Raw genomic sequence first — 18698 nt, 5'->3', positions numbered from 1 at the left:
TTTCTTCGCTCGTCGGCAGCGCTACGCTGCGCTGCTATTCAAACACGCAGCTCCGCTCCTCTCTGCCGCGTCCATCCGGCCCTCTGATGCACTTCCTGTTTAGTAGGGCCGGATGGATGCGGCAGAGAGGAGCGGAGCTGCGTGTTTGAATAGCAGCGCAGCGTAGCGCTGCCGACGAGCGAAGAAACGAGCGGGGCGAAGCCTGGGGAGAAGAGAAGCATAATTTCAGGGCAGGCACTGACAGGTAACGCTGATCGCTGCCTCCCGGAAGCCGCGGGAGAAAAGGCAGCGACAGCGATGAAGGATTTGGATGGGTGGGCCTGGACGGCAAGTGCTGGATTTGTGGTTTGTTGGTTGGGGGGGAAGGGATACTTTTGCCAGAGACAGAGTCAGACTTGTAGGAGGAAGGGGATTAGAGGGAACTGGGAAGGAAGAGAGCTGCTGGAGGTGGGAGGAAGGGGCTGGAGAGCTTCTGGAAGAGGGAGGGAAGGGAGAGAGCTGCTGGACAAGGGAGGAAGAGGAGGAAGGGACTAGAGGGAAGGGAGAGAGCTGCTGGACATGGGAGGAAGAGGAGGAGGGGGCGATGGAAGGGAGAGAGCTGCTGAAGGAAGGGGAGGAGGGGACTGAATGGAAGGGAGAGAGCTGCTGGAGATGGGAGGGAGAGGAGGAAGGGGCTGGAGAGCTGCTGGACAAGCTAGGAAGAGGAAGAAGGGACTGGAGGAAAGGGGGAGAGCTCCTGGACATGGGAGGAAGAGGAGGAGGGGACGATGGAAGGGAGAGAGCTGCTGAAGGAAGGGGAGGAGGGGACTGGATGGAAGGGAGAGAGCTGCTGGACATGGGAGGGAGAGGAGGAAGGGGTTGGAGAGCTGCTGGACAAGGGAGGAAGAGGAGGAAGGGACTGGAGGGAAGGGAAAGAGCTGCTGGATATGGGAGGAAGAGAAGGAGGGGACAATGGAAGGGAGAGAGCTGCTGAAGGAAGAGGAGGAGGGGATCTGGGTGGAAGGGAGAGAGCTGTTAGATGTGGGAGGAAGAGGAGGAGGGGATCTGGATGGAAGGGAGAGAGCTGCTGGACATGGGAGGAGAACTGGAGGGAAGGGAGAGAACTGCTGGTACAGCACAAGGAGGGAGGGAAGGGAAACAGAGATACCAGACCAAGGAGATGAAGGAAAAGGGAATATTAAACCTACAGCTTGAGGTAGGGAGGTAGGCAGGAAATCAAGCAACCAAACCAGATGCTGGAAAGAGGAGGGAGTGAGAAGGAGAGAAGCTGGATGGGGTAGGGTCAGAGAGGGTAGAAATATATTGGCACTGGGGACAAAGAGAGGGGAGAAGATGGACAGAGTAATATAGGGACACAGAGAAAAGGAGATACTAAACATGGAGGAAGATAGAGGTACAGAGATGGAAGAAGATGGAAGGATGGCAGAGAAACAGGGAAAACGGATGGGTGGGGAGAGAGACACTGGATGGAAGGATGCAGAGAGAAAGGGGAGAGACTGGAAGGATGTGGAGAGAGAAGGGACACTGAACAGAAAAGGGTAGAGAGATAGACACTGGTTAGAAGGAGGGAGAGAGACATTAGATGGAAGGATCAGGAGAGAGGGTAGATGGGTGGAAGGATGGGGAGAGAAAGAGGGAAGACGCTGGATGGAAGGGTAGGGAGAAAGAGGTGACGCTGGATGGAAGGGTAGGGAGAAAGAGGTGACACTGGATGGAAGGATGCAGAAAGAAAGAGGGGAGACTATTGGAAGGATGGGGAGAGAGAGGGGAGACACTGGAAGGATGGGGAGAGAAAGAGGGAAAACAGATGGAAGGATGGCAGAGAAAGAGGGAAAACAGATGGAAGGATGCAGAGAAAAAGGGGAGAGACTGGAAGGATGTGGAGAGAGAAGGGACACTGAACAGAAAAGGGTAGAGAGATAGACACTGGTTAGAAGGAGGGAGAGAGACATTAGATGGAAGGATCAGGAGAGAGGGTAGATGGGTAGAAGGATGGGGAAAGAAAGAGGGAAGACGCTGGATGGAAGGGTAGGGAGAAAGAGGTGACACGATGGAAGGATGCAGAAAGAAAGAGGGGAGACTATTGGAAGGATGGGGAGAGAGAGGGGAGACACTGGAAGGATGGGGAGAGAAAGAGGAGAGCTGCTGCATGGAAAGGGGGAGTAGTGAAAGATTGGAGAATAAGAGGAAGGGGCATGGGGAGAACAAGGGTGAGAAAAAGATGAAAAGCCATAAGTAGATGAAGGAAATTAAAGAATGGATAGTAAGAATGAATTAAATCTGGGCACAGAGAGAGGCAGAAAAATATTGAAGAAAGCAAAGAAAAAGGAGAGAAAAATGAGAAATGGCCAGGAAACCCTGGCAGAAGAGTTAAGCGAAAACAAAGGAAAGCAGAATCTAGAGACTGGGAGCAACACAATGAGAAAAAGTAAATGGCCATACAACAAAGGTAAAGAAAATAATTGTATTTTTAATTTAGGTGTTAATAAAGTTTCAGAGACCAATACTTCCTTCCTTAGGTCAGGAGAGGATACTGTAACAACATTATACTGACCTGAGGCAGGAGGTTTTGGCCTCTGAAAGCTCACTGAAAAGGATTAGGCTATTAAATAAATTGTCTGAAATCGGATGCACTGAAAAGCAGCACTTTACCCTGTGTGACAAATGCATCTGAGTGTGACTACATTTTGCTGGGGGGGGGGGGGGGGGGGTACAGAGAAAATTTTGTGCCCACCTACTTTGGGTTAAGGCCCACCCAAAATTGGCAGTCTGGCTACGCCACTGCATTAAGCAAGTCATTTTACTCTCTTCTGGCTGAGCTACCAGCTTAGGTTATAATGAACCTGCATTGAAGCTTGCTTTGAGTAATTAAATTCAAATTCCAGTCCTAATAAGATTCATTTGAATTCTTACTGTTGCGCTGTGTGATTTTTGGCAAGTCACTTAACCCTCCATTGCCTCAGGTATAAAATCAGATTGCAAGTCCTCTGTGTACCTGAATGAAGTTTTCCTTGAGCTACTCTTGAAACAGTGAGAGCTATAGAACTAGTTAGCAGAGGCTAAAGTGGCCAGAATGTGTTGCATGGCCTGATAGACTGAAGTCCATGTTTATAGCAAGTCATCTTATCAAGTAGCTTCTTGCTTTCTTTGGTTCCTTTTCACTCCTCTCACTGCCTTTCTGTGGTTTGCATATTACGTACAAGTACATATTTTGTAGGGCAATTAAGTCTTCAGGATCTCTACAATGAATATGCATGAGATAATTTGCAAAGAATGGAGGTAGTGCAAACTATCAGTTGGTGCCCCTCCCCCATATCCAGCATGCCCTTTCTTCTCCCACCGCACCCCCTGGTTGGGAGGCGGGGATAGTGCTGGGCAGACTTATACGGTCTGTGCCCTGAAGAGCACAGGTACAAATCAAAGTAGGGTATACACAAAAAGCAGCAAATATGAGTTATCTTGTTGGGCAGACTGGATGGACCGTGCAGGTCTTTTTCTGCCATCATCTACTATGTTACTGTTACATATTTTGTAGGGCAATTAAGTCTTCAGGATCTCTACAATGAATATGCATGAGATAATTTGCAAAGAATGGAGGTAGTGCAAACTATCAGTTGGTGCCCCTCCCCCATATCCAGCACGTCCTTTCTTCTCCCACCCCACCCCCTTTTTCAGCCCAGTGCCTTAAAAGGTGGAAAACAGGTTTTTGGGTTTTTTTTTAAACTTATGTGACAGCTTTTTAATTTATTTGAAAGCTTCCCATAGGTAGATATAACTATCATGAAATAACATTGACTATCACTAAAACTGCTTAAAAAATTATTTTAGCTGGTGGAAACAGCACTAATAAAGGCTGTACTTTGTGCTCCTTTTTCTACACAATACAGTAATACATGGCCAAATTTCAGTGAGGAGATCCTGTTGTTGTAATCTGCCTTGGGAAGGAATACACAGTGAAATTAAATTCAATTAAAATTAAAACTCTCCTTTCATTGGGGCACATGGAATCACATCTTCACCTCATTTCTTTTGTACAAATGGATTATTCTGTTTTGAGCATGTTTCAGGGACAAGTGGTTTTCATAAGTCAACGTAATAAAAATAAATATTTTCTTTCATGCAGATCTCTCATTTGTTTAAACATAACTAAATGGGCTGTAAGACCCTAAGGCAGTCCATTGGTTTTCTTATATTTTCTCCTTGTGATGTGACTTATTACTGTGCCAAAACCTGCCCACCGCCCCTTCCCGCACATTACAACCCCCCTCCCACACACTAAAGCCCTCCCTGGTCCTACCTTGAAGGGCCATGGTGGTCCAGTGGCTTCTTTGGGGGCAGGAAAGAATCCCACTCTTTCCTGCCCGCTGTCACTAGCTCCACTCGTGTTTTCAAAATGGCTGCCGAGACTTCCTATAGCAGCCTCAGCAGCCATTTTTAAAACATAGCGGTGGCACAGAAGAGCAAAGCAGAGACAGAGCAGCCGCAGAGGCCACTGCACCACCAGGATGGGCCCTTCAAGGTAGGACTTGGGAGGGTTGTAGTGTGTGGGGAAGCAAAGCACTGGCAGTTTCTGGCGCCCCTCAAATGTCGGCGCCCCCCCTGCCATTCATACCCTGCCTTTCACGTTCCGCCAGCCCCGAGGTCAAGAGAACACGCACAGGCTTTTCCTGGACAACCTTCACCATATTTCATTTTGAAAATGCTTTAATAAGGAAGTGTTGACAACACCGTTTTGCAAAATGTAAAGATACTATACAAATTCTTAATAGAAAAAGAATAAGTTAAAGAGCAGAATTCCTTTGCACAAATCCTGCCCCCTCTTTCTAAAACAAACAGAGATTCTCGATTTCCATCGATTACAGTCGAACAGAATCCAGTACAATCATTGGACATGCGCTAGCTAGAGTCTGTTTCAGGAGCAACTTCAGGAACTCTTTGATTTCCATTTTTTTATTTTTCAACTAGATTCCATTTTCCACAACTGGTAATAAAACTAGGACATTAATATTTGCAAAACTTTATACCTAGTTAATGAAGCAGTAAGTGGTCATTTGATAGCACCTGCTAGTTTCCCAAATTAAAAGTTAATGCAGAGTGAAAACAAATTAGAATTATGTTAACAACATTGTTCCAACACTCAACTGCATAAAATGATTGGTTTCTTTAAGACCCTGCCTCTCAGCTTATCGTGGGACACATTTTCGTCCACCCACGGACCGGACCAAGACTGTTTCTTCCCGGTATCCTAAGAACTTGGACAGGCCCTTTATCCAATCGGGGCGGGGGTGGGGGGAGTACATTTGAAATAAAAGGAAGGGCAAGTGCTTCTTACGATAGCGAGATTATGCTCTATCACACGATAGCAAGACAGGCATTCGCTAACCTTTGCGTATTTCTGAATTAGTAAAACAGTAAAACCTGTTTTACTTTAAATTTCGTTCTTTCCTGGAAAAGGAAGGGCTATAAACGTTTCTAGAAAGTAACATTTTCTGTCAAGGAATTGTGTGAAGTTAAAAACAATTAAGGTGTGTTTGAGCAGGGAAAGATTCTTACCGTCTGTCATCAAGATTTGATACAATAAAGGTTTGGGTCTGGGTTATGTTATTCTCCTGGTCTGCCAGAGCCTATTGTTATTCTTGGACCACACACATGCATTTTTCATCTCCTTTACTCGTGAACTTCCGTTTTGCTTTTCAGAAAGAAATTCCCCCTACCCCCCCCCCCCCCCAAACGTGGCTGTTCAAACAGGAAACCCACCCGCCACACACACAGAAACAGGACACCTTTCCCCCAGCAATGAAGGCAGCAAAAATTTCTCTGCTTCACTGGTCAGAAAAGGAATTTGAGGTTTTCAAAGCCCGAAGGCTTCCCAAACCTGTCCCTCTTGGAAACGGTGCTGCTTCAAACGCTAATCCATCCTTCTTGTAGTACTGATTGCTAAGTTCGGTTCACTTCAAAACACAAATGGCACTTGGTCCCCCTCCTTCCCAGTAGAGTGATGCGTTGTTTAGTTTGTTAGTTAGCAGACACACCATTACAGTGTCTTTTTGTGTGTTTTCTTCTGCTCTGAGAACAGGCTGAGCCCCTGACGCAATCGCTACACAAGTGCTATAAAGTGAGATCCTGTGACAGTTTTAACTTCAACAGCCCAATGATGTGCTTTTCCTTCAATTCATGTAAACGCTTGGTGAATAAATACGAGATCTTGTACTGGCTGTGTCCATTAAGCAGAGGGCTTTTGGCATTTTTTTTTTTGTTTTTTGTTAATTGACCACAAAGAATTAAAAATAAATACAGAGTCGGGTGTACTGGCGTTTGGCTTGTCTTGGCCACAGACACGTTCACTGTTTCTGCCGTCACCATAAAAATCTAATCTGTCCCTTTATTCACAATTCTAGAGCCATCATTGCTCCAGGCTCCTTATCACCATACCGAATCAATTTCAGGAAATCTAAGGTTTAAAAAAAGAAGACGAAAGAGCCCCCCTCCCCCCTCCAAAAAAAAAAAAAATACCAAAACAGCAGCACCAGGTCGTAAGCTCAGTTCAGAAAGGATGCTTTTCACTACGCAGCTGCAGGAATGTTTATCTTCCTGGTCGGTTGGTTGGTTCATTTTTTAGATCTTTGGTAGCATAAAACTGATTGTGATCATCTGGCATAGATCTGAAATAACAGCTTTGTATTTTTTTTTTTTTTAATTACACAATCCCTTCCCCTCCCTTCCAAAACACCTCAGAAGCCAGGAATGAATGCCATGACAAGGTGTCTCGCGCAGCTGGTCCACATCTCGGTTTTTTTGGGGGGGGCTTTCACATTTTCACACGCCAGGGGGAGCCACTTCCATCTTGGCTGCTCCTTTTCCCTTGCTGACAGGAAGTGCTGACGAGGTTAAGACTGACACAGTTCTTGGTATGTCTCGTTGTCCATTCCTGCTTGTAGGCATGGACACACTGGGTCCAGGAATATCTTCTTGCATCTCGGAACGATGAACCTGCAGCTGATGCTGGTGTGGGGTGACAGTGTTTCGGGGTAAGGCAAATGAGAGGCAGTGAGGTGATCTTTGAATGGCATTGATGTGGTCAGGCTGAGGTCCAGGGGTCACACTAGAGTCCCAGGCTTGGTCTTTTCCTGCCCGTACCACTGGACATCTGCTAGATCTGGATAGAGAGGAGAATCCAGGTAACAGCTTTCATATTTCCTAGAAAAGGCAAAAAAACAAAACAGGTCAGTCTGACCGCTACAGTACTGGGGCCTAAACTCTGCAATTACTCGGAAAAATTCTCAGAATAAACACCTTGTTAGATACAAGCTGCTGACTCAAGGAAGCCATCTACATGAGACGGACAAAACCCACTGGAGGTAAGCTGTTGTAGTGTACGGACATGGCCACCACTAGGAATAACGTCTGCAGAAGGCCTGATGAAGAATGTTCTTTTCTCGACTTGTAAGGATAAGAGAACTGACGGTGGCAAATTCTGGAAATGTGTCTCTTGGATAATGCGGACGATATTAAGCTACAAGTTAGCGATCACAAATTATTTCTCTGTTAAGGCCTATTTGATAGCCAAAAATGTATTATAATCCAATGGCTACATCCAGAACCTGCAACAGTCTCTCATGCATGATCTATTGAGAATGGAAAAGCTTTCTGCGTCTCAGGCAGGGCAGAAAGCAATTAATACATTCACTGGTATTCGGAATCCCTTCTTGAGTTTATGTGACTGCAAAACACTCTTCTAAATCGGCCAATCTTGAGGATGTGAGAAAGGGTGGGGAGGGAGGGAGGGTGGAATAATGGGGTGAATCAGTTTGAAGGAAAGTTATTGCGGAGGTTTTGCTTATTTATAACCAAATGGAAGTTAATATGTATATCATAATGCCATGGCTGTAACTGTATTATAGATGAATTTTCAATAAACAAGTTGTCTGTTTTTATTCACCTTCTAGTCAGAGAGGAAACCCCCAAAGCAGTAATTAAACTGTTAACACTCATGGAACGATGGGGGATGTGTGTGAGTTTATAGAAAGAATAAGCTCAGAATCTCGTTTCTTGCCGTTTAGAAACTCCTGTTGCCATTAGAACATGGCCAACCATCCTACAGTGCTGAAAGAAGACACATACAATGTCCTGTCAAGGACAAAATGGGGCTGGCCCAGGGCAGAGCCTGTGCAGTGCCATTTCTGGGCCTGGCTTCTGGTGCTGAGGTTGACGAAGGAGCCTTCGCAGTCCTTTTTTGGGAATGGAGTGTTGGCATCACTCAGTAGGCACAGCAGGTAGCCAATTTCATGATGCATGCGGACTGACTTCCAGAAGGAACTATGGTCCATGGACTCTGGTTAAGGACTTATCATGGAAGGAGGTTAAATAAGAAAGAACCTTGAGGGTTTATGGCCCCAGAGCCCAGTAGACACCAGTTCCAACTGAGCTGGAAACCCAAAGAAGCAGCAGGAAGATGCCGGACTCTCCATCAAGGAGGAAAATTTAATTTTTCTCGTCATTACATCTACAGAAAATTCTAGGCCAATGGCTAAAGCTAGAGTCAGTAACGTGTGGCAGTACTGGTGTGAGGAGAGATAACGGCAGGCACAGTTACAGGATAATGCGGAGATGGGCGGTTGCCAGTAACGTGTGCCTGTACTCACATAAGCGCATTACACCCGAATTTGGTAACTAAACGTTGGCACCCACTTTACAGAATCACGCCATCTGTCTTCTCTATCTTCCTGTGTAGTCCAGGGCCAGCTTTAGCTAGACTAGGTAATGGCCTAGGACAGCACCTTTTGGGGTGTGTGTGTGTGGGGGGGGGGGGGGGGGGGGGGGGTTAAATCACAAGGAAGGTGGGCAGTTTTCAACTTTTACCTGAATAAATATTTTTGGAAATTGTCCTTGTTGAAACAAAGATATTTAAAAGTATTGGGGGCGGGGGGGTGGGGGGAGTTCTATAAAGGGTGCTAAAAGTTAGGTACTAAACGTAGGATTTTATAACACAAATTTGTGTGCCTAATGCGTTATAGAATACTAGAGTAAGTCAGCTAAGAGGTGGCCTAAATTCAGAGGGCCACCTCTTGCATCTGCTGTATGGTAGTTGTAAATGGAAGCACTAAACATAGTAACATAGTAGATGACGGCAGAAAGACCTGTACGGTCCATCCAGTCTGCCCAACAAGATAAACTCATATGTGCTACTTTATATGTAGACCTGACCTTGATTTGTATCTGCCATTTTCAGGGCACAGACCGTAGAAGTCTGCCCAGCACTAGCCCCACCTCCCAACCACTAGCCCCGCCTCCCAACTAAACTCAGCATTCAATAAAGCGCTCAAGTAGTCCGAACACCCCACCCTACCCATGTGAACGCCCCCTTTGCATTTATACGCTAGAACACTCAGACAACCAGTGCTAAGTGCATATAGGCGTCTAACTGCAATTCCCCCCCCCCCTTTCAGCACTCAGAGGTCCTTTTAACAAAGGCGCGCTAGTGTTTTTACAGCGGGTTAACCGCTAGACGCCCATATATCCCTACAGGCGTCTCTAGCATTTAGCGCGCGCTAAAAATGTTAGCATGCCTTTGTAAAAGACCCCCTAAATTACCATCAACTTCTGAGTGCCAAAGTTTAAGTGGTTAATTTGATACCTAAGTTGTGGCAAACTGGTAAAATTACTCCCAAGACGTCCGATTATGTGTTCTTATAGGATTGCTGTTGCAGTAATCATAACTGTTAGAGTTTAATCATCAAACATCTCAGACCCCTACAAGATAACTGAAGGATCCCCAGGGTGCCCAACACCTTGACAGCTCCATTCAGGGTGGGACCAGATCCTATTCAGCAGGGGGATTCTGAGAAGCCCCAAGAGTCCCCTCCAGCACATCACTACATCTTCCCACAGACACACACCAGACAGAAGGAAGCAGAGCAGACCCAACCCCTTACTGTACCTCTAGTCATGAGCACTTTGGTGAGTTGAAGACTCAGACTCATCCATATTGGCTGAGTCTTCTGTTGCTTCTCTGAACGTCGGAAAGCAAAGGAAGGAAGAAGAAAGATAAAGTTAAAGAGAAGTGACGAGGTCATTAGTGCAGAGAGGAAACCAAAGACAAAAGGAGTTAGTAACACAACACACATGACGTGCAAAAGTTCAAACATGCGTGCTGCTCGGAACAGGTGATTTGAAAATGGTCCATCCACAGCCTGACCCCACCCCTTTCACTTGCAGGGCACGGAGGAGTAACTACTGCCATGTGGTACCCATATATTTACAGAAACTCATGTACAAAACACAGACATCTACCCACAGTTTTGCTATATCATAAGCAGTTCTGATGACAGAGATGAGAATTAAGTCGAGTGGAGAAAGGATTTATATTCTTGCAATTGTCAGAGATTTTATTAACCCTGTTGAGCTTCTCTAATTAAATAATATCTCATGCAAACATCCTGTTGATTTTCAGCTTTTTTTAAAGTGGAAAAGGGGAGGGACAGGACCAGAACGCTTTATGCTGTTTCAAGATTATCAAGGAACAATTACTCCTGCTGGAATTCCAAGCCAAGAAATTCAAAATTCTGCTCAAAAAGAATGTGAAATTCTGCAACTTTCTTTAAACAATATTTTTCCACCCACAGCCATCCACCTTTGTTCCCAGGCCCCTCTCCCTGCACACACACTTCATCCATTTTACAAACCCCCACTCCTTATACAGATACCATCCGTATCTATTCTTTCCAGCCCTCCCTCCTTCCCACACCTGCACTTCAACCATCTTACAGCCCCATCTCCCTGTACAGTGCCACCCATATTTATTTTTTCCAGCCCCCCCTGCACCCACCTTACAGCTCCCCCCTCCGCCCTGTACACAGATAGCAATCATTTTTTTCCAGTCCCCCCACCCCCGCAATTACCAGTCCTGCGTAGGAGGAGCTGCAGAGACGCACTGGGAGTACCTCTTAGGGCAGGACCCCCCCCCCCCCCTTTCCTGTACCATGGTTTCTTCAAAATGGCCAATACTTCCTGCGGCAGCCTCATGAGATAGCTGCTTGAAATCTCAGCGGCCATTTTGAAGAACTGGTGGTACCGGCAAAAGCGGCTACGAGCTTGGAGAAGAGATGGCAGAGAGGAGACATGATAGAGGTCTATAAAATACTGAGTGAAGTGGAGCAGGTAGATGTGGATTGCATGTTTACTCTTTCCAAATGTACAAGGACTAGGGTGGCACACAATTTTAAAACAAATCAGAGAAAAATATTTCTTCACTCAACGTGTAATTAAACGTTGGAATTTGTTACCAGAGAATGTGATAAAAGTTGCTAGCATAGCAAGGTTTAAAAAAAAGGTTTGGACATATTACTGGAATAAAAGTTCATAAGCCATTATTCATATGGACATAGACAAATCCACTGCTTATTCCTGGGATAAGTAGCATAAGATCTGTTTTACACTTTTGGGATCCTGCCAGGTACTTGTGACCTGCATTGCCCACTGGTGGATACAAGATACTGGGCTTGATGGACTTTCGGTCTGTCCCAGTTCTTATGTACTTGTGAATTTGGACAACAATGTAAGACCAGATTTAAATTCTAGGCCAACGTAGACCATTTCTTGTCTAGCTACAGAGTCCTTACCCAGGGGCCAAAATTCAAGGTTTCTTCTAAAATTCAGCTAATAATGGCTGAGACTCATACTGTGCTCCCCCCCTTCTTCACCCCAACCTGGGAGCAGACCTGAGCCAGGAATCAAACACACGACATCTACACTACAGGCCTCACTACCTGCCACTGGTCGGGCCTCACTTTTCTCCCAATTCTTACATTTTGCACTTTTAAACAAAATTCCTGGAGCTCTTGTTTTCACTTACACAATTTTTCTGTGAATGTTTTTCTCTATCTGAAATAAAATTCCTTGGTGAAAACGACCCCCACAACACAACAAGCTCAAACATGCTTAAGCTCCCTTGAAATACCATCAAATGTGGCCCTGGACAACAGAAAGAATCAAAGCCATTTGATGCTACTTGCACCCCAGTGGGCCACACTTTATACAACAGGACAGCAAAATACTGTCCATTCTCTAGTTTCTAAGAACGTAAGAGTAGCCATACTGGGTCAGACCAATGGTCCGTCCAGCCCAGTAATCTGCTTCCAACCGTGGTGGCCAATATTGGTCACAAGTACCTGGCAGAAACCCAAAGGAGTAGCAAGATTCATGCTACTGATCCCAGGGACAAGCAGTGGCTTCCCCATGACTATCCTAATAGCAGACTATGGATTTTTCCTCCAGGAACTTGTCCAAACGTTTTTAAAATCCAGATATGCCGTCACCAACCACAGTTACCACATCCTCTGGCAACAAGTTCCAGAGCTTAACTATTCGTTGAGTGAAAAAATATTTCCTCTTATTGGTTTTAAAAGTATCTGGCAATCTAAACTTAGTAAGTTCACTCATAGCAAATGCTTCAGATCCAGGACATCATGAGATTGTCCAAATACTGCAGGATGGAGAGCTGCGTCTACAACGGCAATGATAAGTCAACTCATTGTAAGCATTGACTGCTCTCCGATGGAGCTAAGATTGTCGACTTTGTTTTTAGATTTGGAAAATTTGCATGTTTTGCTAATGTATTTTGGAGTAGCTTTATAAAGGCTTTTTTTTTTCCCCGACACTGGAAAGCATATGGACTATGGGAGTGACCCACCTGGAGTTGGGGGTCGCTAGATTATGCGAAAATGTATTTTCATTTTGTTGATTAGAGTATAGAGATGTGATTCTTAACTGATGAAAAGGCATGTACTTGACAAATTGGTCCCACTAGTCAATTGGATAGAGCGGTTACTGTTCATAGTGATCAGATAAGGAACCATTAATATATGTTAGAAGTTGTGGAGAGGGGGGTGGGAGGGGGGAAAATATAAAAAATTTTTTGGTGTTACAGTAGCTGAGAATTACTGAAGTGTATAAAGTGAAAGTAGACGAAAATGGATATACTCACGTTGTCAATTGTGTTGCTATGCTGTTCATCAATAAAAATTATTGAACCATAAAGGCTTTTTTCACACCTATACACACATCAAGACCTCTTATAAAATTCCCTCACATGGAAAAGTGTGTAATTGGGGGGGAGGGGGGCGGACTTGTAAGTGATTTTACAGTAGGTGTGTTCAGGGGAGAAGTCTGAGAACAGCATAAGCAGGGTTGCGATATACATATCCATTTTATAAAATACTAAGGTGCTCATTTTCGAAGCATAAGTACGTCTCAAAAAAGACAAAATGGATGTCCACGTGCTCAGGGGCGATCCGACTATTGGGCCACCTGAGGTGGGGGCCTCAGGCGACACTCTTCTGGGAGTGGCATCACCCTCTTCCTTCCTCCACCCCGTTTACCTTTTTACATTTTTTAAAAGGCGGCAGCGATTCCCATACGGTGCCCTGCTGTTGGCATCTGCCTCTTCTCTTTACTGTGGCCCGCCTCTCTGATGTCATTTCCTGTTTCCTCAGAGGCAGCCGCAGTAGAGAAGAGGCTGCCCTCCCTCCTCCGAACAACTGGGTGTGCTGAGCAGTCGAGCGTTTCTCAGCTTTGCCGGTCACCTGCCCTGCAACAGGAAGCTGGGGACCGGCAGAGCCGAGAACCGCGTACCCCCTTGCTGCCTGCACCCAGGGCAGACTGCCCCCACCGCTCCACCCTTTGTATGCTAGAGGATATACCACCTTTCTGTGGTTACAATCAAAGTGGTTTGCATATCATATACAGGCATTTATTTTATTAAATAAGTTAAGTGACTTGTGCAGAGCCGCAAGGAGCCGCAGTGGGAATCGAACCCTGTTCCCCAGCCGCTGCACTAGCCATTAGGCGACTTCTAATTCTTCCTTACTATAGTCATGTGCTAGCTACGTTTGTTGCTTTGGATACACAGAAAATGAACGTTGCTCTGAGGAAAGGGACAGAGCTCTTCAAAGCCAGTCTGAAATGTATTAAGTTAGTCCAGTATAAAGCAATCGCTCACAGCTGCTTTGCTGCTCTTTCTACCAGCAGGGCTCGCTTTCTGTAACTCACCCTGTCTGCCAGGCGAGGATGTGGTGGGGGCTGCTGGGTGGTGTGGCTCCTAGTTCACTGGAAGGAGTTGAGTTTCTCTGACCGTGAGGTAAGGCAGCTAGGAAGCAAACAAAAGAAGGAAAAGTCAAAGGCTGGTTAAGAAGGTCAAGGAATTTCAGCAATGTCTGCTCAGCAGGTCAGATGGATGCCAGGAGCTGTGATTAACAGATTCCCCCTTCCTCCAAGTATTCCACTAACAAATGCAGACTCCTCATTTGAAAGAAAAACATCACCTTTCCCATTTAAATCAGGCATTTTAGCAGCAAAGAGGGGAGAGTGTTCCAAAGACCCATTTTCTGAACTTTAACGTATTACATGAACTGTAACGCATTACCACTGTATCTATTATTCCAAATTTGATCTCTTTATACCTGTTTGCTTAATTCTACTATATCACTTAAGTTCTTTATGTAATACCACTTGTATCTTTCATTCTGGAATGGCGATCGCAATGACGGATCAATGTAAGCCACATTGAGCCTGCAAATAGGTGGGAAAATGTGGGCTACAGATGCAACAAATAAATTAAATAAATACAGCTAGACTGGAAGCACAGAAAGTTAAGGAGCCCAGGAAAATGGATCAGTTTTATTTATTTATTTTGACATTTATACCCCGAACATACTTGAGTTCAGTGTGGCTAACAAAATAAAGAAATATTTAAATCAAATCAAATATACACAGTAAAAGAAAATAAAAAACCTATCATACACTCTGTTTTCTTAAAGCAAAGCAAATCAATAATACCCCTTTTCCAGGGTCCAGACCAGTTTACATTCTAGGTGAGACAAAAGCCGATATTGTTAGTGTGAGGTAAGAGAACAATTAGAGACCACTGGTATAATACAGGAGATCAAAAACATTACAGGAAAGGATAATGGATGATACTAGGAGGTAAATCGCCTGCAAGCCAAAAGCTACTGGAGTGCTGCACAGTCAGGTACACTAGGTATTGTCCTGTCCCTGGGGGGCTTACAAACTTTGTACCTGAGGTGAAGGAAGGTTAAGGCCCTGTTTACTAAGGCGCGTTAGCGTTTTTAACACGTCTACAATTAGCGCGTGCGCTGTGTAGGCACCTATAGGGAGATTGGAGGCGCATACACGGTTAACGCGCGTTAAAAACGCTAACGCACCTATGATCTGGCTTAGTAAACAGGGCCCTAAGCGACTTGCCCGAGGACACTGGGAGCATGAGTGGGATTTGAACTGGGCTCCCCTCGTTTTCAGCTCCTCCACGTCACAGAATTTTCTGAATATGGGATGATGAGTCAGATATAAATATACACAAAGCTGACCCGGGGACTAACTGTTATGGCCTAGTTAAAACTTTTCTCCCTTCCTGACGTGATGCTTTCCCTCGTACTCGCTTAGAAAACACACAAAGCCTGCATGGGAAATACTGGAATACAACCACCCTCCTACCATTCCAGAGAATGTGGAGTCTGGCAGGAATCACCATTTTCATCAATTCTGTTGAACATCTTGGTTTGAGGTTTAGAAGCCCTTTACTCAGGAGCACAAGGTGTCACATGCAGACCATTTTCAGTTACCTGGTCCAATCACTTCTTTGGAGTATACTCTTCATTTTAGTATTTACCTCACGCCTGTCCAATGCTAGTTCAAGGTGAGTTATGTTCCCCAGAGGGCTCACCATCTAAATTTGGAGATTTAGGTGACTTGCCAAGGACTCAGTGAGATTTGAACCCTAGTCTCTTTAGCTCACAGCCTGCTGTTCTAACCAAGTTGGTCCTGGAGTACCCCCCCCCTTGCCAGTCAGGTTTTCAGGATATCCACAATGAATATGCATGAAACAGATTTGCATACAATGGAGGCAGTGCATGCAAATCAATCTCATGCATATTCATTGTGGATATCCTGAAAACCTGACTGGCAAGGGAGGGGAGGTACACCAGCAGTGGCGTACCAAGGGGGGGGGGGCGGTCCGCCCCAGGTGCACGCCGCTGGGGGGGGGGTGCCACGCGCCTGTTGGCTCCGCTCATTCCGTGCTCCCTCTGCCCCGGAACAGGTTACTTCCTGTTCCGGGGCAGAGGGAGCATGGAATGACCGCAGCCGACACGCGCGCAGCACCCCCCCCCCCCCCAGCAGCACCTGGGGGGGGTGTCCTTTCGGCGGGGGGGGGGGGGGCGCATCGGCGATCCGCCCCGGGTGTCAGCCACCCTAGGAACGCCACTGTACACCAGGACCAACTTGGGAAACATTGCATTAGGCTAACTCCTGCACCCCTATCTAATTGTATGGTACATAATAATGAATGATGTTGTAGAATAAGTTAAAATTTAACTTGGAGAAAACAGCTATCCTCTGGGGTAGGACATACAAAGGAGATTCCGACTGCAAACCTGGTTCAGAATTGTGTACTTCTGGGATCTGCCCAGTACGTCTGACTCAGACTGGTCATTGTCAGAGACAGGATACTGGGACTGACTCAGCCTGGCTCATTCTGTGCTCCTGTGTCCTGCAGATATGAAGAGACTGGTATTTCTTCAAGAGAACTTCCCTCCATCTCACGAAAGGGCTCAAGATCAAATGGTCCTTTTTCTTGACTAAGGGAAGCCTGGTGAATCGGTGACTTAATTTATGAGTCCTGTGTTCTGTTTTAATAGTCAAGTCCCTTAGGGTTTCATATCTATGTCTCAGATAGCCTGGCGTTTTATTCTTTTACAGTTGGTACATGTAAGTCTGGTCCTTGTCTAAGCTCTTACCAGCACAAATGATCTAAGTCTTTTGCTTCCTCTCTGGATTCAGGGCTCTGATAAGTTTCTAAAAAAAGGACCTGAGCAGAAATTCCAATCTGATGACTTTCTCAGCTAAAGCCATTCTGATAACACATGAACCCAGGGTCTATACTCTCCCAGCAGTCCCAGGGAACCGTTGCAACTCCTCCCCCCCCCCACCCCCAAAAAAAACTCCCTCTCCTCAGGTTATTCTTATACTGCTGTGTGCCAGTCTGGATGAGATGCTTGGGGTTCTAGGGATGTGCATTCAGTTCATTAACACATCTTAAATACCACATAATGGGGTCCTTTTAGAAAGGCACGCTGAAAAATGGCTTGCGGTAGTGTAGGCACGGGTTTTGGGTGTGCGCTGATCCATTCTTTAGTGCGCCTGTAAAAAAAAGCCTTTTTAAAATTTTTGCCGAAAATGCACATGCAGCAAAATCAAAATTGCCACGCGTCCATTTTGGGTCTGAGACCTTATTGTCAGCCATTGACCTAGCGGTAAAAAGTCACGTGGTAACCGGGTGGTAATGACCGCGCACCAAATGCCACTTGGTGCGTGTCCGTTACGCATGTCCGAAAATAGTTTTCAGATGCGTGTATTGGACGCACGCCAAAAATGAAATTAGCGCAAGAGCCACGTGGTAGTCAGGCAGTAACTCCATTTTGGCGTGCGTTGGGTGCGTGTAGATGCTTACGCGGCTTAGTAAAAGGACCCCAAAGTGTAGCAACATCCCTAATCCACCAAATCAAATGACCCTTTCAAAAATCCTTCGAATATCATTTAAAGACCTCAGCAATGATAGTTAGAGGCCACTAAACTTTTATGTAATTAAGATTTACTCTCCCACTCAGGAGAGAGTTAGGCTAAACGACAGGAATGTTCCTTGAAATAGTGTAAAGCGAAATGTGGGTCATGTTGGAAAATGATCTCCTGAGCCAACAAAATACTCAGATAAGTACACTTAGAATTCTGAGCACACTACCAGAACCCTCATCCACACTCTTATCACCTCTCGCTTAGACTATTGCAACTTGCTTCTCACAGGTCTCCCACTTAGCCATCTCTCTCCTCTTCAATCTGTTCAAAATTCTGCTGCATGACTAATATTCCGCCAGTGTCGTTATGCTCATATTAGCCCTCTCCTCAAGTCACTTCACTGACTTCCTATCCATTTCCAGATACAGTTCAAACTCCTCTTATTGACCTATAAGTTCATTCACTCTGCAGCTCCTCAGTACATCTCCACTCTCATCTCTCCCTACATCAGGGGCGTATCTGCTTGGGGCCACAGGGGCCTGGGCCCCCGCAGATTTCGCCCTGGCCCCCCTACCGCCGTCAACCCTCCCCTCCGTCACTTACTTTTGCTGGCGGGGGACGTTACGACGTCAGTCAGACTCCGAAACTGGATTTCAGCTTTGCACAACAGCAGCAACACGTCGCCGGCCACGCGGAGGACGAAGATAGAAGAAAGTTAAAGAAGATCTCGGGTTGGCTGGTGGGGGTTGGAGTCCCCCGCCAGCTGAAGAAATATTTTTAAAGGTAGGACTCGGAGGAGGAAGCGGATCTCGGCTGGCGGGGGTTGGGGTCCCCCGCCAGCAAAAGTAAGCGATGGCAGGGAAGGAGGGTTGGTAGCGGGAAGGGAGGGGGGTGTCCGGCAATGGCGGGGAGGGGGGGCTAAAATGTGCCCCCTCCCTCTGGCTCTGGCCCCCCCTACCGCCGGAGTCCAGATACGCCCCTGCCCTACATTCCTCCCCGGGAACTCCGTTCACTGGATAAATCTCTCTTATCTGCACCCTTCTCCTTCACTGCTAACTCCAGACTCCGTTCCTTTTATCTTGCTGCATCATATGCCTGGAATAAACTTCCTGAGC

The 18698-nt window shown here is 46.0% G+C and overlaps 1 protein-coding gene across 2 annotated transcripts in view; it reads right to left on the bottom strand.

Annotated features, from left to right (window-relative positions):
* Nucleotides 1–4706: 4706 nt before the first annotated feature.
* FRMD4A (FERM domain containing 4A) overlaps nucleotides 4707–18698 on the bottom strand; it is a 362260-nt gene continuing 348268 nt past the window's right edge. Inside the window, exons 22-23 of one of the 2 annotated variants that reach the window (XM_030216141.1) lie at nucleotides 14047–14143; nucleotides 4707–7197 (exon numbers count right to left, since the gene is read on the bottom strand). In XM_030216141.1, the coding sequence (XP_030072001.1) occupies nucleotides 7098–7197; nucleotides 14047–14143 (197 nt within the window). In that variant the 3' untranslated portion in view covers nucleotides 4707–7097. Of the gene's footprint in view, nucleotides 7198–9939; nucleotides 10010–14046; nucleotides 14144–18698 lie in introns of those variants that run through there. The other variant, XM_030216142.1, reaches the window with a different exon arrangement.

This window comes from Microcaecilia unicolor, chromosome 10 (genome assembly GCF_901765095.1).
Source record: "Microcaecilia unicolor chromosome 10, aMicUni1.1, whole genome shotgun sequence".
Taxonomy (NCBI): domain Eukaryota; kingdom Metazoa; phylum Chordata; class Amphibia; order Gymnophiona; family Siphonopidae; genus Microcaecilia; species Microcaecilia unicolor.
This window is presented reverse-complemented; position numbering and strand designations above follow the sequence as displayed.